At 38.9% G+C, this 23,119-nt stretch overlaps 1 protein-coding gene across 2 annotated transcripts in view; it reads right to left on the bottom strand.

Moving 5' to 3' along the window:
• Nucleotides 1–23,119, bottom strand: part of ZBTB40 (zinc finger and BTB domain containing 40) — a 71,517-nt gene that overhangs the window by 42,829 nt on the left and 5,569 nt on the right. For both annotated transcript variants that reach the window (XM_074218183.1, XM_074218184.1), the window contains exon 2: nucleotides 81–943. In XM_074218183.1, coding sequence (XP_074074284.1) covers nucleotides 81–876 — 796 coding nt within the window. In that variant the 5' untranslated portion in view covers nucleotides 877–943. The remainder of the gene's footprint in view (nucleotides 1–80; nucleotides 944–23,119) is intronic.

Consider the following 23,119-nt stretch of genomic DNA (forward strand, 5'->3'; position numbering starts at 1 on the left):
TATAAATTTTAAAAATCATAGAAATCATTAAGTAATAAGAAGGAAGACCACATTTCAAGACAGCCTTTCAGGATAATTACCTAGTTCTGTGGCAACTTCTGTCATTTTTTGAGACATACATACTGCCACGACTGCTGCCTCCTCTTCCTCCACCTCCTCGTTTACTGTTTCTTTTCCAGGAGAAAGAGAATTCATTTGGGGAACGTTGGAAGTCTCCTTTGGTGAAGCTGCACTCTTCATTTCAATTTCCAGAGCCTCTTCTGGGGCAACAGCAGGAGTCATATCAAGCTCCTGCTGCTCCATGGCAGGACTCAATTCACCAACTTCTTGTGTCATTGCACTAACCACCACTACAGTGTCAGCCTTCAAAGCCACAGGAAGGGATGGAACCTCTCCTGAATGGGGAGACACAATCACATTCTTCGGGGAAGAATTCTCGACTAGCAATCTATCAGCATCTTTTTTGTATGACTCCATTGTCTGAGGGGAAGCATCTCTTATGACTTGACTTGGACCAGGGCAGCTTACGAGGCTGGCAAGCAGATTCTTACAGCTAACTGCCACATCAAACATCTGCAGGCTGTCAGCTAAGGAGATAATCTTGGAGAAGTTGTGTTTGCCCACAGGGAGCTTGCCAGTGTACATCATTTCTAACAGGAGAGCAAACTCATCTGGACTCACCACAGATGCATCTATAGAGATTGTATCTGTATTATCCAGTAATGTTTTAAAGAGGAGGCTGGCAGCAGCCAAGATCAATTTATGGGCCCTGAAATAAACTGTCCCAATAGAAATGGTGCAGTCACAGAACTGTCTCTCCTTGCAAAGTGTATACAGCTGCTGTAGCAACTGGCGGCTGTAGTTGGGAAGTTCCATTGCACCAATTGGAGGCAAGACCACTGTATAGTCCTCCCGCCAAAATACCTTTGATGATCAGCACAAGCTAGAGAGAATCAGAGAAATATCAGGTTAGTACTTTATCAGGATTGAATGTGTTGTAGTTCCTGTAAGCCAAATGTATAATAAAAACAACTATGGCAATTTATATAGGGTACTTTTGAGATTTGCATGTGCTTAACATGTTAACATATTATAACTATAACTAAAAACTGGAATAACTAAAATCTGAAATGACTGAAGAAACAAATGGTCAAGCTTCCAAGCCTATTGATTTATTTAAGCAATGCATGCCAATTGCATAGCAAATAGAGACCTCAGTTTGGCACTGGACCCCGAATACAGGGGAGATAGATTTTTAGGCATTAAAAGAAAACAATTAATAGGATATAAACTAAATTATAAGATGAGGTCATATGATTTATAACTGGAGGAAAGATTAGAAACTTTCCAAGCTGGAAGTGGGGAGAACCAACAGACACAACTCCCTGAAATCAGAAAAAGAAGTGTCCCATTCCCCACAAGTATATTCAATCAAAGAAATAGGGAAATGATAACTGATTGATCAGACTGCTTGAGATATGTGACTGTGAGACAACTTCTTGTAACAATATTCAGATATGACTAGATTTCTTGTCAGCATAACCTAGGTCTTTAGTTAAGAGTTTCTAAGAACAGGTAGGGGTGGTCCAGCTTTCCCACCATGCAAGGTTAGGTTCAAATAATGTAATAAAGTTTTCTCATAATTCCCATAATTGAATAAAGTTTTCTCTCAAGGCCAAAGCTGGACTAGACCCACAATTGAATAACACAAAGGAAACTGAGCTAGATTCAGAACTGAGTCCCAAGATAAAGTCAGTGGATGGGCACTATTAACAATTCTCACTTCACAAATAAAGAAAAGATGTAGACAGTAGTTGAATGACCCACCCACATTTACACAGCTAGTAAGTGGCTGAGGCAGGATTCAGTCTCAGATCTTGCTGGTTTCAGGCCCAGCACTCAATCCACTGAGTCACCTGCTATCTCAATTATTAAAAGTGCAATACCCCAGAACTTAGTATAAAAAGGAACATTCAGAACTTATACTTTCGACTTGTAAAGGGCATTAAATATTATCCAATTCAATCTGTTCAGTTTTATATAGAGAGAATAAAGATGGTAGAAGTCAGGTGATTAAAACCAGGGTGGCAGAGTTAGGAACACTCCCTGTTCCCCAAATCTTTGTCCAATATTCATGGGAAACAAAAGAAATACCAAAAGATTATAAATCAGTCAAAATGATGGCTCACCTTTATAAGGTGTGTGCACACACGTGCACACACACACACACACACACACACACACACACACACAATGAATGTAAACTTTGGTCACTTTAATATTTTGAAGCTTGGAGAACTATTAGTCAAGCATCTAGTATCCAACATGCAAATACCTGGAAGAATATGACATAGTGACTTTGATAGGCACCAACAAGGTTTAAGAACAAAATGTTTTACCTTAATTTAATTGCCTTCTAAGATAAGAACTTGATCTTGAGATAAAAGGCGAAGATAATGGATTTAGATTTGCATCATACTTTTGGTTTTAACCCATAAAATCCAGGAACATATGGTATGTACTCTACTGTCAAGGGAGTAAACAGATGACCACAAAATTGCATGCCTAAAGCACAGTCATCATCAGTTTGCCATAATCTGGGGAACAGATGGAAATGGACTATGCTGAAGGGATAACTGACATGTTTTAAGTATAATACATGTTATATTGGTATTAAATGATCTTATTAAAGTTCAAATAGAAAACCAGGCTTAATCAGTTCATAGAATTCAGTCAACAAGTTTACTACCAAACTGTAAGTACAAGTAGAACAGAATTTAAAGTGAGATACACAAACATGAAATAATAAAGGTCAACATATGATGAAAACTCAGTAACATTCTCAAGCAGAGGCTACTGCATTAACTAACTCTAGAAGCAGAAAAGGCTCAATGTACCTGGTAACTATTTATTCAAGATAATAAAACATTCAAATCTAGGAGACACTTCAATGTTCAAATCCAAATTCAATGCTGATGTATGGATTTGTATATATCATCTTTTTACATGTTGATTCTTTTAAAAAGTCCTGTGAAGTAAACCCTATTATTTCCCCCTTTTACAGATGAACCAACTCTACCTCAGGGAGGTAACAGTGACTTGGCCAGAGTCACAGAGTGGTGAATCTAAGGCAAGTGAAACATTATCTCTCTTAGAATTATGTGCTAGAAATGAATTTACAATTATTGTAATCTAATTTGGAAGATCCTAAAAAGGGTCTGGTAAATAGGAAAGCAACTAATAAAACCACTGGGAATGTTCTTGTTTAGTCAGTTAGTCACATTCAACTCTTAGTGACCCTACTTGGAGTTTTCTTGGCAGAAAAAACAGAATGGTTTCCCACCTCCAATTTATTGTACAGATGAAACTGAAGTAAACAGGATTGGGTGACTTGCCCAAGAGTCATACAGATAATAAATTTCTGAGGTCAGATTTGAACTCATCAGGATGATGAGTCTTTCTGACTCCAGGCTTGGTACTTTAGACACTGTCAATATTCTATGACTGCCAATCATAGAACCTAAAATGCAGAGTGGGAAGGAGTAGGCTGTGAAGAAAATTATCTGTGATGCAAAAGAAAGCAAGGAAATGGACGCTTAGAAAAACAAATGAGCTGGTGATGTACAGAATGGAAGGTAGAACAATGGTCTGCCAGAATGCTAACATCAGGGAAGCAACAAAAACTCTTGAATATTGTATAGAAGATCATGTAAAGAGGGTTTCCAGGAGGGCACACAGAAGAACTGTATAGGAAGAAGAGGATTGCTATTTGCCCTGCTGGAGGGAGTGCCTATACCAGTGACAGAGACCCCCCCCCCCCTGAAATTCTTCAGTCCTATCAATAACCCTGGACTGAGGGATCTTTCATTTCTACTCAAGCGGACACTAGTGAGTTAAGCAGGTCGTCTAAGGGTACACAGTGCACCTAAACTGCTGGCTTCACTACATATTTCCTTGCAAAGGTAAATGAACAGAGTTGTGCTTTCTTCCTTGTTCTCATGTGGAGGTTCTGGGCTTCATTTAATGAGTGAACTAAATTTTCTAGAGGTAAAAAAACCCCGAGGAACACTGCATGTTGGGATCTCTAAGTGGAGTCCTGGAGGTGCCTGTATAGAAGCAATTGAAATGATGTTATTAAGCATTTACTGAAATTGCTAGGCTTGGGAAAATTGTCAAGGGTCCCAGGGGAAGAACATTTAAGCAACAAAAGAACAGAGGAAATCCGGATGTTCCTCAAAGGAACAATATTAAAAGCATAAGAAAAGACTGTCCCGATATAGACTCAAGATAGGAGGGGTAAGACACTTAATTGGTAGAACCAAGTACAGCATAAAGCCCTGAAATGCGAATGGGAATTGTACACCAAGTAGAAACTAGGCCAGCTCACTGAAGAGGAGGACAAAGAAATAGCAGGTGCTTAGAGAAGTCAACTCAGAAAAACACAAGTGAGAACTGAGATGCTAGTCACAAAAAATGAAGAGGTCTTTTTAATGGATGGGGAAGAAAATCACACTGAAAACAGACTTAAAATCCTCCTCCTCCTCCTCCTCCCCCCCCACTCCCCATGGACTTTGACAAAAGGAAAAGGTCAGCTGGAGTGACAAATGCCTTGGCTGGAAGGGCAAGATGCCATATCAGAAAAATGGCGACGTCTACCTGAAGATACTAGTGTTGAATTGAATAAACTGAATGTTATCACATGGACAAACCCAGGTGTGAGGCAGAACAGCCAGCTGGCTGTTCCCTTCCCACACTGGCTGGCACCCTAGGAGAGGAGAGGATGAAGGCTTTCTCCAGTTCTTACGTCCAGCCCTCCAAACCTCCATCCCCAGCAAAATCCTTTTATCTCTCTGTCCAGTCCTCCCCATCCAGCCCCATTCTTGGTCCCAGGCCCTTTGGCCTGCTTCCTGAGGACTCCAAACATCTTCTGGATCTCTTTAAAGTCTGTATCACATTCTCTTCCTGGCTGTGCAGAGCTGAACCACCTTCTTACAGACACCAGACATCTTTTTTGTGGTTAGCCCCAGGCTCCTTCTGAAGTGAAATCTTTACTCTTCATTCCTAATGCTTAAGTGCTGTAGGAGCTGGAGAGCTAGAATCTTACTTTTCAGATAAAGAAACTGAGTCTCTGAGAGACAAAAGAATTTATAGAATAGTGGTGAAGACAAAGAAGGAAGGCCTCTGATCCTAGCCAAAATCTTCTCAGGAAGAATACTGCTTTCCCTTAGAAAGGGAAGGATCACAGAGCAAAAGCAGGATGGTATAATGGGGAAAAAAGCATGTAATTTGCCATCAGAGGACCTAGATTGGAATACCATTTCTGCTACTTATTAGCCAGGTGACAATGGGCAATCCCTGACCTCTTAGCACTTTCGTTTCTTCATTAGTAAAATAGGAATAAAAGCTAACACTCAAGGATTGCAAAACACTTTAAAAAGGCAATATTTCATTCTCTGCACAACCCTAGAGGTGAGGAAATTGAGCTTTAGAAACGTTACATTATCAGTGTTATCTATTTTCCAGGTCTTGAAGGATGAAACAGGATAAAGGTAACTTACAAAGAATAAAAGCATTATCTAAGTGACTGAATCAATCACTCCATTTCTTTAACCATCTTAACCAGGTGAGGAGTTGAATTAAACTATCAAAGGCATTAAACTAGGTGCAAAAAGTCCTTAGGTCAATTTGGAAGCACTGAAATCCACTGGATAAAATGAAAATGATGCTCTGTAGTGGTGTAATTGGTTGAGGAGATTCAGTCATGTTCATTAGACTTATATAAAATAGCAAGCTAATTTGGACACTGTTTGAGAAGGGGGGGGGGTGGTGAGAAGAGCCTCAATCTCCTTTCTTACCCATTTTACCAAAGAATGACCTTGTACCAAACTTCAAGGGGTCATAAGATCTGAACTTCTCTTCAGCATCATAGCACTGTCCCCAGAACAGTCATGTTCTAGTGTCTCTATCAGAAGTCAAGGAAAAATGAGATATACTGAAGGAAGGCAATATCAAGACTAAAATCAAGGATCCAACAGGAAGCTATCCCATACCTATTGGGAACTTTATGTGGACTCCATGAAGGGAAGACAGGGACTCTGCCTCATGTGCCATCTAAATTTGAGACCACTTCCCCTTGACCTCTATATTCATTATTCAATCGGACTTGTAGGAGAGTGTGCCCTGGTTTGAGGAAATATTAGCCCCAACTACTCTTATTATACAACCTTAGTAAATATTAATCTCTAAAAATTCTTAAAATTTGACTGGTTGATGATCAATAGAAAAAGCATAGGTAGAATGAATGAGCACAGAGGTGCACCACATAATACATGTTTTAGCTTTTGTTAGTCTATTCTCCATTAAGCCTACAGTCATTTAGTCTCCTACCAACAATTTTTATGGCCAAGAAAAGGAAAAAAGTCTCACGACAACAAGATGTCATTAGGACAGAAGCCACTGAGGCACCTGTTCAAAAAAGCTTAAATGTAAGGTCCCTAAGGAGCACTAGGTTTAAGTTGGTATGGATTCACTGGAAATTATTTCAGAAAACTCAGGAAAGAAGACTGGTGAGATTATAAAATGGATGACTATTGATTTTTGGCATGACAGATTTCCCTGATCCTAAAGAAAATGTCATTTGGTCTACTAACCACAACTAATTCTGACCATACTGGATGAATGGATGGATGACTAGCTGTATTCCCAAGGTCAGTACAGTTCTATCCAAACCCCTAGGATTCAAAGACCTTTAAGTCTGAGGGCTCCCTAGAATCTATTCCAGTCAGGGGATAGTTCTATGGTCAAAGGGGCCTCTGGAAGATTTTGCAATTATAATCATTATTATTATGGAATTTCCTAATTACTGAAAAAGAACCAAACTGTCAGCAAAATGCACCAATCTCAACTAGGACTTAATCATCTCAGATTCCATAGTTTCACTCTTAAGGGATCAGGTCCAACTTTCTTTCCTAGTTTCACTTCCTTTCACTTCACTCTGAGGAGTTTATCCATTTATTGGTCACTTACACCACATCATATGTAAATAGGTGAAGAAACATTAATCTTCTAGATTTTATAAATGTAGAAACTTAAGTACAATGATGTTAAATTACTTGTCCAGGTCACAGAGGTGACGCAGCCCAAGGGTGAACCAGGACCTGACTCCTACCACTCTAAGACCACACGAACTCAGACCTCTACACAATCATAAGGATTTGCTGAGTAAAATTCTGGCTTAAATGCTATACCTATACAAAGCCACTTAACTATCATCCTGATTAATTACTTCACTTCTATTATAAGGAATCATCCCCTATGACATCTCTAGCAGAGGCATGTAGTCTCACCGTACCCAATTAGCTGAAGAATATCCAATCACTACGATAATGTTTGTCCTTCGTTCTCAAAGAGAACTATGCTTTCAGGGAAGTGATACCATGACAAAAGCATGAACTGAATTTGAGTGAGGGGTTGCTGTGCTAAGTCATCAACATCACTTTTTCCTTTGGAGTCAACTGGGTCCAGTGGACAGATACAAATCAGGACAACTAAACACCTATGATCTCTGGGATAGAGGCCTTAGAGGTGGAAATCACTCTTTATCTCTGCCTCTAAGAATCCTTTTCTTCCTTTAAAAATCAGTCCAAGTCTGTGAAGTATTCTTTGATTCTTACCCTCAGTCAGGCAGAAACTATAGACCAACATCTCACACTACATATCAAGATAAGTTCAAAATGGGTATATGACTTAGACATAAAGTGTATAGCATAAACAAATTAGGGAGTACAGAAAAAAATTACTTGTCATATCTTTGGCAAATGTGGGAAAAAAGTGATATAAGTTCTTGTCTCCTCAATGGATGGGGGTAGGGGTGAAGGGAGGAAGAGAATTTAGAATTGAAAATAAAAATAAAATAATGCTGAAAGTAAGTTCACAGGCTTCAGACTGCCAAAAGGGTCCATGACCAAAAAAAAAAGTTAAGAACCTCGTTTTAGCTGAATAAAAAATCAATGAGCCTTGGCATATACCTTGAATACTGTGATATACTTTACTGATCATGAAAATGTAGCCAAAAAGAAATGAAACCTAAAGGTCAATTCAGTTCAATGCCCCAAGATTTTCTAAATTTACTCGACCTCCTAAGGGTTTTAAGTTGGTCTGCTTTGCATTAAACCACAGAACAGAAATGACCCAGAACCAGTCCAGCCTCCTGAATTCTTGACGCTGAGATGCCTGGATATCACTGTTTCCCCACACCAAGTCAAAATGGTCCTGGCCCAAACCAAGAGAATTGGATGAAACTACACTTAATTAATAAACAGTCCCCATAAGTTCATATGACTTGCTGTTAGTTATTAAATAATTTCTTAAGAACATTGTGGTTTTTGCATCCTAGTACCTAGAAAAGTATCACATATGGCAGATACTGAACTAAGTTAACATTTGCCAAACCACCTCTACAATCTCTTGTTTACAAAAGGCTAAACTCTCCTCATATTTTAGCATTGAAGTCCAGTCTTTTCCCAGTTTTCTCCTCCAGTGTATTCCTATGCAAACTCAACACTCCAGTCAAACTGGAATGCCATTGGTCACCTACACTCTATGTTGTCCTCCTACATGGTAAAAATTATATTAAAAGGGAGGAAAATTACAAGAACATAGTTTGCTTAATCTATCCCTATCTGATTTGGATATTTTCTCATAACTGTAGTCTCTTCCTGGTCTCTAGGGCTCAGCCCTTCCCATCTAGGGCTTCTCTGTCTGGTTCCTTACAAAGTCTGCTTTCTTTCTTGGTTCCTTTGAGCTTTTATGTATCACTCAGTGTGAGCACTCTCTAAACACCACTAAAGAAATAGTCAGCTATTCTATAACTCTGGTTTTCTAGCTTGTTCTTGCCAAGAGAAAATATCTTTCTGGTTATGGCAGCTTCAAAACTTTATAGTCCAAGGGGTAGCTAGCTAGGTTGTGCAGTGGATAGAGTACCGACCCTGGAGTTAGGAGGACCCAAGTTCAAATCTGACCTCAGACATTTAAAAATTACCTAGCTGTGTGGCCTTGGGCAAGTCACTTAATGCCGCTACCTTGCAAAACAAAACAAAACAAAACAAAACAAAACAAAACAAAACAAAACAAAACAAAACAACTTTATAGTCTAGTAGAAGTCAGTTCACTATGACCTTCTACCAACTTCGAGCTTCCCACTAGATTAACTTCTTCATTTTTCTTCTGGTCTTAACTAATTAGATCCTCATATTTCTTTTCTTCCTGTTTCTTCAGTCAGCCCTTTTTCCCTGCTTACCTTTCACACACTGTTCTGTTCTATCTCAAATGATTATTTCCAGTTATGTACATTAGCACTGAAAAATTAATAAAATGCTTCCTTATTAAGAATTAAAAGTTATGACCCAAGTTAATTCTATAGGCAATATAGATTGAATACTATAGGCAATATAAATTGAAATTCTTAGTTGATATCCAATTGATTACCTTGAACTTATGACAATTCAGAGAAATGGTAAGGAAGCCAATAAAGTGTGGTAGAAAGAATACTGGACTAAAGGTCTGGAGTCTTGGGTTTTAGTTCTGGTTCTACTATGACTATTCTGTGTTGGCAAGTCACTTTCCCTCTCTGGGTTTGGATTCCCTTATGAAATAAGAAAGGCTATGAGGTGCATAAGTCGATAAACATTTATTAAGCACCTATTTATACTTTGCACAGATTCTGTGCTAAGTGATATGGATATAAAGAAAGGTAAAATAGTCTCTTTGGAGCAGCTAGATGGTGTGATGAATAGTGCACTGGGCCTAGATTCAGAAAGACCAAACTTCAAATCTGACCTCAGATTCTTACTTACTAGTTAAGCAACCCTGGCAAGTCACTTAACCTCTATTTACCTCAACTCCTCATCTGTAAAATGGGGAAGGAAATATGTAAACCCAATAGGGAAATGGCAAAACACTCCAGTATCTTTGCCAAGAAAAGAGTCGGACACAATAGAATAACAAAGAGTTTGCTCTCAAGAGTTTACTAGGGGAGAGAACATGTAATCAACTATGTATAAATAAGATAGATACAGGATAAATAAAAGGTAATCAACAGATGGAAGACTCCTGTCTTAAAGGGGATGAGGGGTAGGTTTCCTGTAGAAGGTGAGATTTGGGTTGGAACTTAAAGAAGTCAGGGAGGTTAGCAATCAGAGGAAGAAGGAGAGCTTTCCAGGGATAGAGGATAGCCAGAGAAAACACCAAGTCAGGAGATGGGAAATAGCAAGGAGGCCAATATTATTGCACCAGTAAAGTGTTAGAAGACTGGGAAGATGGGGGAGGGGAGGTTATGAAGGGCTCTATACACTAAATTCAGAATTTTATATTTGCAACTGAAGTTATAGGGAACTACTGGACATGTAAGATGGTGGGACATCATTTTGGCAACTGAGTGGATGATGGATTGTAAATAGAAAGAGATCTTCCTGTCAGCTATTTTAATAGCCTAGGCATGAAGCAATGAGGGCTTGCACCAGAGTGGTCACAATGTCAGGACAGAGGTGAAGGAAAAGATAGTGGCAAAAGGTATCTGGATGGTGTGAGATAGGGAAATGGAGAGAAGAGGTAGCTCTAAAGAGAGTGGGAACAATTTTTTTCAGTAAAAAAATGAAGATTCTCAACTGAAGAGATGGGAGGTTTCAGGAAAATTTTGAGAGAGTTTGTGCTGAATGGGATAGTGAGTTAATTAGAAAGGCTTAAAGAATTGCCTTGCATCAGTGAGGTCCTTGACAAGGTTATATGTAGTGGCCCGGGCAGAGTTTCTTGATTATTTTCCATCTTTGTTTGGAGTCATGTATTTTTTATAAAAGTAAAGATAGCAGAAATAACATTGCTCTAAAACTGAGAATCACATGGGGAAAGTTCAGTAACATAGGTCCTTGAAAGGACAGTACGGAGTAGAACAGGTTCAACTAGGGGTCAAGATGGAAAATAGGAGAATTCAGTCAGCGCAGAGATAATGTCTTGGGAAAGAACTGAGGGTTAAAGGATTAGAAGGTATGAACAAAATACTGGACTCAAGGTGACAAGACAAGTAGAAAGAGAATGTAGTATAATGAATGCAAGTAGAATGAGAAGAGAATGTGATTAAATAAAAGACAAGAAAATAGAAAGGGAGTATTTGTGGCCAATGGAAATATCAAGATTAGACTACTCTTGTGTGTAGATGAGGTAGAAGAACAGGTCATGGGAAATTGCAGAACTCTGAGTCTAAGGCGATTGAGAGCAGATCAACATATATATACATATACATATACATATACATATACATATACATATACATATACATATATATATATATATATATAGTCAATATATATGTTGAAATCTTCTAAATGATGGTGGAAGTTGAAAAGAAAAGGACTATGAGTCAGGCCCAAACTCACTGAGGAAAGCAAGAACTATCTCAGAGGCTAGTACACAAGAGCTCCCAGAATTTTAGCTGGGTGATAGATAGGGACTGAGTGAATCTCAAAGTAGAAGCTACTGAGTAATGTTGGTAAAGGGAGATACACTGGGGAGAAAGGAATATTTCAGCATTCCCCAAAGCACAAGGCCAAGTAGATTAGATAGAAAAGATCCTTCTTCTGTTCCCAAGAAGGGAGAATATGACATGCAGAGGAATTGTGCTTCTTATCTTCCTCTGGGAAGTTGGAGAACAAGGAGGAGACTCATTTTCACCTTACCTCAAATGCAGGAAACTGGTTTACTAATTTTACAATTCTAAGACCCACAGTAATTGAACCAATTATAAATGGTTCAGCCCACTTATAAATTGCTAGTATAGTTAAATAAGTAAAATAATATTTAAAATACTGAGTTCAAATGAATGAAAACCCTTTGTATGTGAGCATTTTTAAAAAGCTCATAAATAGTACTGGACCTGGAGTCAGGAGGACCTGAGTTCAAATTTGACCTCAGACACTTAATAATAACTGCCTAGCTGTGTGACCCTTGGGCAAGATACTCTCAACCCCACTGCTTTAAATAAGAAAAAATAAAATAAAAACTTTATTTAAAAGATAATAAATGTTTTTTAAAGCCAGTGAAAACCTTTTATTGGCCTCATCTTGAAAAAAAAATAGCTTAACTATTTTCTGAAACTTCAACAAGCTTTCTACTAGCAAGGGCAGTCCAGCAGCAGGTGGTCCACCCCATTTGTAAATTGGTCAGTATCAACCTAAGCACTCTACCTGGGCATGAATGCCCAGCTGTGGAAGAAACACTGAAATCACAAAAATATAACAATAAAAATGTTTCAGTATCACTGTGCTTTCTCCCTATAAATTCAAAAGTTCTTCTCTTATACACATTAATTATCTACAGCTTCCAATTCCCTTTATAGAATGCAACACTACAGCTCCAGTTTTAGAAATGAAAAAACGGAGCTGTTTCTCCCATAACCAAGAATCAGGAGTCACTATCTATATGTTAAACTCTGCTCTTGCTCAAATACTGTAGTATATTTAACTTCCCTGGTAACCTCCATCCTAAAATGATATAAAACTTATTTCTATGGGAAAATTCCCCTTGTTCATAATTATTTCCTTACTAACCTTCACCTAAGAAAAAGCAATACATATTTAAAAAGTATTCCTGATAGGTCAGTAATTATCATAGGAATCAACTGATTTCTTTTTCCAGGTGCTCTATTTCTAATAGAAATGTTCCTCTGAGAATATCTATGTGAAACTACGAGGCACAACACCAATAATTTCAACATGGTAAACCTCTTATAATTCTCTTGCTTTGCAGCTAGTTCATAGTTTCAAAACTTTTAAAGACTACTGATATGCTTTCACAATATGACTAAAATGAAAATATATTGAACACAATGTACATGTATAGTCTATATCAAATTCTTTGCTGCCATGGGAAACATGAAAGGGAAGATGTGGAAATATGTGGAATTCAAAAGCTTACAAAAGGGTGAATGTTAAAAACTAGCTTTGCATGTAATTGAAAAATAAATACATAAATAAAAAAATCCCACCCAAAAAAGACTGCTGAAATAGAAACTTTAGGGTGAACATCATTACCTGCTTTTACTGGGCTGAAACATGATACAGTTCAGTATGATTCTTGAAATAAAAACTGAAAAATCTTGCAAAATATCCAACCATAAGTAACTCAAAATTTTACTAAATTTCACGTAATTCTAACTTTTATTTCTGACACAGTCAAGTATCTTAAAAAACCAATAGAACTGACATTTTAAAACCTAACCTCAAGTATTTTTTAGTTTCTGGGTTTTGTCTGTATCAGGAATAAATGTTTCTGTCATTTCTGAGCTTGATTTTTTGTGCTTACCTTTCTTATCAATGAAAACTTAATGGCACTAGCAGAGCTCCCAAACTGCTGCTTCAAAAATATCTGACTAATAAAAAAAGGAAATGAGGCCAGAGAACTAGCAGAGAATCTTAGGCACCCACAAACCTAGGCTACTGAATAGGGCTATACTTTTCTTTTTAATTTACATCTAGATATAGATATTTACAACTGACAAAAATCCTCTCCCATCCACAAGTCCACCCCTACTCCACAAAAACTGAGGATAGAAGAAACCTTTATAACAAAGCAAAACAAATTCCCATACTGACCATGATCAACAATTACATATCTTATTAAGCACTGAAAGTTCATCAGAAGGGGCAGCTAGGTGGTGCAGTGAATAGAGCACTGGCCTTGGAGTCAGGAGTATCTGGATTCAAATCAGGTCTCAGACACTTATTAATTACCTAGCTGTGTGGCCTTGGGCAAGCCACTTAACCCCATTGCCTTGAAAAATCTAAGAAAAAAAAAGAGTTCATAAGGAAGGTGAATCACATACTTTGGGAAGGGCTAGTCTTTTTTTTTTTTAGGTTTTTTGCAAGGCAAACGGGGTTAAGTGGCTTGCCCAAGGCCACACAGCTAGGTAATTATTAAGTGTCTGAGACCTGATTTGAACCCGGGTACTCCTGACTCCGGGGCTGATGCTTCATCCACTGAGCCACCTAGCCACCCCTGGGAAAGGCTAGTCTTAAACAAATAAGGTAGCAAGGAAGGGAAAAGAGGAGATAAGTAGTATGAGGCTGTTCAACCAAAATAATTTTGATACTGGAAAACTGTGATTTAGTGGATAAAGTGATGAACCTAAAAACTAAAAGACCTGATTTCTAATCCTGCCCCCAACCTGAGCAGTATGACTCTGTATGTGTCACTTCACCCGTCTACCTCAGCTTCCTCATCTATTGAGGATAATAGCCCTTTTATCTCATTGGATTGCTATGAGAATCAAATGAGATATCTCTTTTTAGAATGCTGAAAACCACAAAAGCTAGCTATTATTACTGTGTGTATAGAAAAAAAATGGGAAAGGATGAAGTTTAAACTTTGAGCAAAGGGAAGAGGAGACTAGAATTTTCAGGGACCAAGATAACATGCTCCCAAGAGCATCTGGTCACAACAACTCCAGGAGCTATGTAGTCTAGGTATGGTTAACCTCATTCTGTAGATCAAGGTCACACTGATAGCAAGTGCTGGGAGGTGTCCCTATCTAGTTATCTAGACCTCTTCTCACTATACCATAGTGACAAGAAAGTAGCCTAGAAGTAGAAAAGGCTGTAGGATGGAAGGATCAGTTGGATTTCTTACCATCTGCTTGAATTCTTTTCAAAAACTCAAAGCAGGTGAAGAAGTCTTTTTTCCTGTATTGCTAGTGGTAATAAAGACCTGGGACATGAACTCAACACTCTTCACGCTTTTTGTAACTATTGTCCTAAGCAGATTATACTTCTCTAAGCTGGTTGGCAGAGCTATTCCCACTTTCTCACTTTTTATACTGTAAAATTTTGCAATCTTTTCTGTCTTTAAACATTTGAGGATTATTCTGATCTACATATTTCTCTGGTACCCATCACTAGGGAATCTGACAAGGGACTAGATTAAACACACACAGACACACAGACACACAAAATAAAGGTGGAGGTGTTGATGAATTCTATTGCTTTACACTTTAGGACTAAGCCTCTGGGATTCCATGATTGGTTCAAAACTATTCAGACAGACATGGAAAAACCTGTCAAGAATTTCTTCAACATTCTATTGCTCAGAAAGTTAGAACTCTGGGGGCCAATTATTCTACTGTCATGGACCCTGACCTTGGAAAGCTCTCCCTAGAGTTTTAACCAGATTAAAAAAAAAACAAAAACAAACCTAGAGACATGCTGGCAGTTCCATGCTAGCTGAGTGTTTATGTCTAGGGTGGCCAAATTTCCTGTCCAAGTTGTATGTGATAATTATCAAAAGCTGAAAAGCTATGCTTGGGTTAGTGCTGGGAGAGATTTTTTTTTTTTAAATACACTTCTCAAGCATTTCTTTGGGACTCTCAGTTCAACTGTTGAATGCCTTAGAATGAGAGCAGGTATTATGAATGAGGAAGACTCTAGACTTCCATAAGCTCCCAAATAAAGAAACTCAAGAATAGATGACAACCCTTCCAAATCAATTTTTTAAAATTACTTTCTCTGAGTCACCCACTCTCACTTAGTGTCTCCCTATGGCAAAATGAAAGTCACTGCTTCCTAAGCAATTAGAAGTTTTAGACTTCTATGGCAGGAAATAAAGGGGAGCTGGAAAAAGTTGCCAGAGTTGAGATATACAGATAAAGATGGCTCTTTTAGTACCTCCTGCAATGTTTTAGCAAGTCAGAAAAGGGATCACTCAAGTAACTTTCCCAAAGGATAAACTTGAGCCCTTTCCCTCACTTTCTCTACTGCTTTTCTTCTCTCTCTCCTTCATTGTTTCCCTTCCTCTCCAGCAGTTCATTCCACTTAGTGCATTTCTCCACAGTAATTATCTTCCCACAAGCATGGATCTGACCCACATAGCCGGAGTGGATCATGGTAAAGAGAAGGGAAATTTGGAATTAGAAATCCAGGATTCAAGTCGAGTTTCTGTCTCTTCCCCTCTATGATCATGGGAAAATCACTTAAAAGATTTGGCTTCTTTTTCCTTATTTATATATTGAGGTAGTTAGCTGATTTCTCAAGTCTTGGCCAAGTTGGTTCCTAAAATAATCCCTTTTGGTAACCCCATTTGGGTAACATGACCCTAGGTTTACGAAAATTTCCATTTTCCTTTCTTCTTTCTTTCCCACTATTACTAAAATCAGAAATGACTACATATGAATTAGGTTGTCTTATGATCCTAACTATCCCTGGCCCACGAGAGCCATAAGTTGATCTCATGTCAAAGGGAAAGCATCTTTGAATGTGCTTGTTCTCCTCTAGTCTTTGTTTTTAGCCCAGCTTCCCTCATTCTCTCATCCCCTTTTCACTTTGTCAATCTTCTTCCTCAATTACTTCAATCCTATCCATCATTCCATCAACAAAATATGTTCTTCTGAGATACAAACTCTGTCTATAGTCAAGTATTGATAAAGAACTTACTATGGACTAGACACTCTTACAAGTTAAGAGGACACAAAGAAAGGTAAAAATAGTCCCTGGATTTGAATTCAAGTCCTCCTGTTAATTTCCCCAAAACCTCACTCCTCTGAAAGCCTTGAATGTGGAGTCAGGAGTCAGCATCAGACATTTACTTGCCGTATAACCTTGGGCAAAGCATTTAGCCCCTATCTGCCTCAGTTTTTTCTTCTGTAAAGTGAGAATAAAAACACCACTGACCTCCCAGGGTTATTATGAGGATCAAATGAGATATTATTTGAAAAGTATTTAGCATCAAGACTGGCATATAGTATGAGGCATTATTAATAAATGCTGGCTCCCTCCATACCTCTCACTTCAGAGTCTCTCTTCCAGGGAGTCAACTCTATTAAGAGAAAAAAGAATTTAAAACTCAGCAAAACCAACTGATCCAAAGAAATATCTCCCCTCTTTCAAAGATCACTAATTGTGGCTTAACAGTCATATATGCTGGCTCTTTCATTTTCAAATATGTAGATCACCTTGGTCAGAAAATCTAAATTCACTGAAGTCAGCTAGCTAAGTGATCTCTAAGTCTGAGTTCAAATCCCAGTTCTGCTCACTGGTAAGCAAGTCACAATTTCTCTGGACTTCACTTTTCTTATCTATAAAATAAGGAGGTTGGATTAGGGAACTGAAAAGGTCCCATAGAGCTTGATAGTTGTGATCCAACAGGCTTGTGAAACTTTGAAGAAATTAAACAATAAATGGCCCAAGGGAAATGAAAAGATGTATGGCTCAAAGGTTTGAATGCCAGAGTGGACTGTATGCATGTATGTGGGTATACCTGTGTACATAAACAGATGGAAAACTTTACAATGGAGGGATGGAAGGTTCCCTTTCTCTGATGGAGGGGATCATGGAGCCCTCACAGGATAAGCAGTGAGGGCACCAGAAAGAAATTTATCCCCCTGAGTACAGAGGCTGACCTCAGGTCAGTGCCAGCTGCTTTGGGCCTTAGTTTTCTCAACTGTAAATGAAAAGTTTGGATTAAGTGATTTTCAAGGTCTTTTGGAGCTCTAAACTCAATAAGTCTCTGAACTACAAGAATGCATCCCCAGCTCCATTTCTGTGAGAACAAATTCACTCCCCAAACTTATGTCACTGCATAAATTACATCAAGAACATTCTAAAATTTTATTAATCTCATTAAATTACATGCTTGGTGTCCTGATTTTGACTTAAATCACAAGGAAAAGGGAGATGCAGTGAAAGTTAGTTTTCTCTAGCTCAGCTACTCTTTTTAAGGGACAGAGGAGAGCTGAAACAGAGCATGATCCTTCACATTCATTGCTGAACCAATCCACCAAGTTAGAGAGAGTGACAATCTTATCTCTGAATTTAAATGTCCTTAACATTATTTTAATACTTTCCTCAATGTGCTTAGCAGCTTGCTTTTCTCTTCATTATCCAAGATGATGCCTTTGAAAAGCAGGTTATTGGAGATCCAGGAAACCATATATACCAATTCAATTTCCTTCCCCAAAATCAAAGTGCTTACTCTCTTGAAGAGTTGAGAGAGGCCAAGAGGTCCCTGCCTTCCCCCAGGGTGCTGCTGGTTCAGGCAGTGCTCCAGAAGCATAATGTAAATACTCAGCATGAAGCACCAGGGCATACCAATTTGTTTTTCAATCTATTTTATTTCAGTTCAAAGCATCATTGCAGACAGAAAGCCCGAGAAAAACAAGTCACATTCTAGTTGTACCCACTCCTCCTCAATCTCCAAAAGCAGAATATTGCCAAAGTATGGCTTGTTTTCCTGGGTTGTCCATTTACGATGTCACTTTGAACTGAAATAAAATAGATTAAAAAATACATTGGTTGCTCTGGCTCTTCCTCAGGACTTTCCATCAACCTGCCAAGCAAGGGTTATCACCTACTCTCTGGCTCAAAACCCAGCCGGCCCAAATCACCAAGTAATGCTGTACTTGATGAGAATGTGAAGGGACCACCCAACCCCAAAATAGCAAAGAAATTCAACACTTGCTTTTACTTTGTGTGAACAGGCCACTTTGTGTTCGGTTTCTTGCTCCATTTGCTAGGTTGCATTATAGCTTCTGATGACATTTGCAAGATGGCTTCTGGTTATAGTTTCAAGTCAAAACTTTAAATTTCTGTTCTTTCTATAGTACTCTCTTGATGTATGACTGCCTCAGCATAATTTTTCACACTGGTTAAAAAAACACCCTAGCATCCCATTTTGGACAATTCAAAAAACTTGTTCTTTGCCTACATACAACTACAGAAATCATAAATTTGGTGTTATGAAGGACCTTAAAGGTTATCTAGGGAAGGCGGCTTGGTACAGAAGAAGGGCAATTGATTATGCTAAGGAACTGGATTCATATCCCTCTTCTGATATTTCCTGTTTGTGTGACCCTGGAGAAGTCATTTGACCACTGAGAGTCTCAATTTCTTCATCTGTAAAATGAAATGCTGGAACCAGATAACTTCTGGGTCCCTCTAACGCTCAATCTATGGATGGATGAAGGGGGAGGGAGTGAAGAGAGAGAGAGACAGAGAGATACAGAGGGAGAGGGAGGAAGGGAGAAAAGGGAGGAGACAGAGAGAGACAGAGAGAAGGAAAGGGAGCAGGAAGGGAAGAGGGAGGAGAGGGAGAGACAGAGACAGAGACAGAGACAGAGACGGAGAGGGAGAAAAAGAAAGGGAGAGGGAGAAGCCAGAAGAAGAGAGAGAATAAAAAACTAGAATTCAAACCCAGACCCCCGACTCCACATCCAGCACCTTACAACAAATGATGTTATCTCTGAAAACTTTCTTAAGTTATTCAACACTCTTTTTTAAAGTCTGGGAGTCAGAGAGAAACCTGTAACATCTATTTCAGATGGAGATTCTGAAACCACCCAACATAGTTCTTAAACACTGCCACGTACTGCTCCTTGCCTGTCTCATATATGTATGTGACAGTGTCCGAGGCTGGATGACTTCCAAGGCCAGTGTTCTATCCACTGCACCAACTAGCTGCACTTGGTACTAGCTATGTGACCTTGGACAAGTCATTGAAACCCTAATTGCCTTATAACCCAGGCCATCTTCAGTCATCAGGATTCCTGTCTACTGGACCCAGAAGGCTATAGAGGAGAAAGTGAAGCTTGTGACTTTCCCCACAACATTAGGGAACTCCTTCAAGATAAGGAAACCTCCCACTAACAATGCAAGTGGGCACCTACTCTGCACCTTATTTATAGTCTTTGAGAGCTGCTTACAGCATGAAGAGATTAACTGCCTAGATACTTGACTGGACTTGAACCCAGATCATCTGGATCTCTCTTCACCATGGGGGCTACCTCTGCATCATTCACCTAGCACAGTAATAATAACTGGCCTTTAAAGAGTACTTTTAGGTTTGCAAAGCACTCATTTGATCCTAATCACAATCTTGGGAGGTCCTATTATTATCCTCATTTAGCGCAAGCCTAAAGTAAATCACATCCCTGGCTGCCCAAAAAGAAACCGTTTCAAGCATAATCTACTGAGGCTGGCCTTCAATGCCCTCCATAATCTGGCTGAAAGTGAACCTGGGCAGCTCTAGCTGCCATTAGGAGCATATGTGCTCTTGTAGGCAAACAGAGCCACTCTTCATCCATTCTTATGTCAGTGCCTTGCTCCTACCATCCCTCATTCCCACAATGGCAAATGTCACCTGATAGATGTCTATTGATCTGCCTCACTTTCTTCAAAGCATGGGAAGAATTTAAAAACCAGAGAGCCTCCAGAGGAGACAGAACAGGACAGTGAAAGGTCTCAATTTTATGCCCCTGGAAGATCAACGGAAAGATCAGGGGTATTTGGCCTGGAAAAGAAAAACTTCCAGAGACAGGGGTGCTGCCTTTACATACTTGAAGGGTCATCATTTGGAAGGGGAGTTTGATTTGTTCTCCTTGGGTCCAGGGGGGGCTTAATCTGATTTAGAGCTGGATCTAAGAAAGAGCCTAAGTACTGAATTACTGACATCAGAAGAGTAAGATCCACGGGTCCTTTGACCCACACTAGTTGCCTGAACCCAAGCAGGTCCCAGATCCTTTCACTGCCCCAGAGGCAACTCTTTTGAGATCTAGTGCAAAGCAAAAGGCAAGTTTTGAATATCTTTGTTATTTTAGGTTAGGGTAGGTCCTTTCTATTTCTAGTATAGCTTTTTATTTTTGGTAATTTTACAATGTTGATCTGCCCTGATGTTCCTTACTAGGAGTCTCTTATGCCAGTAACACCTTAGGCCTGGCCTTCTACCCCAAATACATCCAAAGGTAGAACGGACAGATTGCTCAGTGCTTTTCCTTTCTTGGGAGAGAGATAGCTTTTTAGCAGAGGCTAGAGACCTCTTGCCAGGGTTTAAAAAAAAATAATCCTGAATGACCAAATAAGAATCGCTAAATCAATGTATAACAGAAAAAAAGATTACCCATGAAACTATTACTTTCTATTATTTATGCCTTACTTTTCCCTGATAATAAAAAGCAAATTTAACATGTAACTTTCAAAGCTGCCCCACTTGCCTGCATTTTCTTCTGGTCTCTTTTGTGTGTTTTCTTAAAATGCTTCTAAGACCCCCTTTTCTTTTTCTGTTTTTGGGGGCATTGGTTAGTTTCATTTGGGTTTTTGGCCAGGGCTTTTGAAAAAGGAATTCTTGTCAGTTTAATGATTTCTAAAGTGCCTTTAAGCCCTGAAATTCTATGTAATTCCAAGGAGACTCAAGTTCCAGGACAAGTTCTGAACCTTTATCAGTTGTAAGACTATGAGCAAGGCACTAAGTCAGCATGGTACAGTGTAAGATCTGGAGTCAGATGACCTCTCAATGGTATGACCTTGGCTAAGTTATTTTCTTTCTCTGAGCCTCAGTTTCTTCATTTGTAGGATAGGGGTTAGACTGAATACCCCTTTTCTGTTTCTAAATCTATGTTCCTATGGCCTTACTTTTTCATCTGTTAAATGGGAATATTTTGGTTACCTAGTTCACCAAGGTCTTGTGAAATAAATACTTTGCAAACTATGTCTAACCATTCTATGAAGCAATCTGACCCAGAGATGCCACTGTAAGGGGATCCAAGGGGGATCAAAGGTTAAAAAGGTGCTATAAACATTAAACTACTTATAGGAATACTTCATGTAGCTAAGAATCAGAAATAAAGCCAAGATCTATCAACTAGGGAATGTCAAACCAAATTGTAGTGAATAAAAGATTATTACTGCACTCTAACAAAGGTCTATGAAGATTTAAGAGCAAACCAAAAAAAAGGGGAGGGGGGGAAGGTGGCTAGGTGGTGCAATGGATAGAGCACCAGCCCTGGAATCAAGAGTAGCTGAGTTCAAATTCAGCCTCAGACACTTCATAAGTACCTAGCTGTGTTGCCTTGGGCAAGTCACTTAATCCCATCACCTTGCAAAAAAAAAAAATGAGAACATGATAAAAAGGATAAAAAGTGATAGGACCCAGAACACTATGCACAATAGCAACAAAAATTGAAAGAAAAAAAATTAAAACTGAATTGTTTAATTATAATGTGTGGATCTGACCTCAAAGAAGAGCTTTAGACTGCACTTCTCTCCCTTTACAGAATTGAATTTTTCTGGGACTAGAACACTGCATTGGTCTAAAATTGAGAGGATCTCAGACACCAAGCGGTCCAACTCCCTTCATCTGACAGATAAGGAAAATGAGTCCTCTGGAAGTTACATGACTAAAGTTTTAAGGGAAGGAACAGAAGTAGATGAGAACCCAGGTCCTCTGTTTTTTCACTACATGGTCTGCAGTGGCTGAGGTATAAATTTTACTGATGTTTTCCCTTTGCTTTTTACTCATTCTTATAATGACGTAGGAGGGATATGTTGAGAAATGGAACAAGAACAGGTCCCCAAGTTGTGATTTCCTTGGTATTTGGAAAGCAGAGAAGCACCTTCTCTAGAGCTTTCAGTAATGATGTCAGGTGTCCTGCCAAAAGTCCCATACTCTGAATATATGGGGGGATGTTGAACCTAGGTCTTTCTGGTTTATAGGTCAACTTTCTGTCTAACAATCTCCACTAAGTGTTGAAAGCAAGAATCTTTAGAAATTCTGATTCCACAAATATTAATCACCTAGTTTGTACAGAATATGATGAAGGCTCAACTTCCTCTCTGAATCAAGGTCACTGCTTTTTTCCTTTTTTTTGGTTTTTGCAAGGCAATGTCCAAGGTCAACAGTTAGGTGATTATTAAGTGTCTGAGGTCGGATTTGAACTGAGGTCCTGTTGACTATAGGGTCGGTGCCCTATGTTCTGTACCACCCTAGCTGCCCCTCTGCAATTCTTTTTTCTACAGAAATAACTATAAACTTTATCTCTGGCCAACTGTTCATCAGCACTCCAAATGACCTATGCCTGGGAAGGTTTTCTCTAGTAAGTAATACTGAAGTAATAAAAACCTAGCAGAATTCCAAAGCAGCCCCATACAACTAATGTTTTCTCTTTCAGGTTTCCCTTTCACTTCACATATCCCTTTATTCATTCAAAAAACATTGATTAAGCACCTATGTGTCAGGTACTGTGATAGATGCTAGGGACACAAAAGGGAAAAGACAGTCCCCTGTTCTTAAGGAGCTCATTGTCTAATGGAGG

The sequence above is a fragment of the Macrotis lagotis genome, chromosome 1 (genome assembly GCF_037893015.1).
Source record: "Macrotis lagotis isolate mMagLag1 chromosome 1, bilby.v1.9.chrom.fasta, whole genome shotgun sequence".
NCBI lineage: Eukaryota > Metazoa > Chordata > Mammalia > Peramelemorphia > Peramelidae > Macrotis > Macrotis lagotis.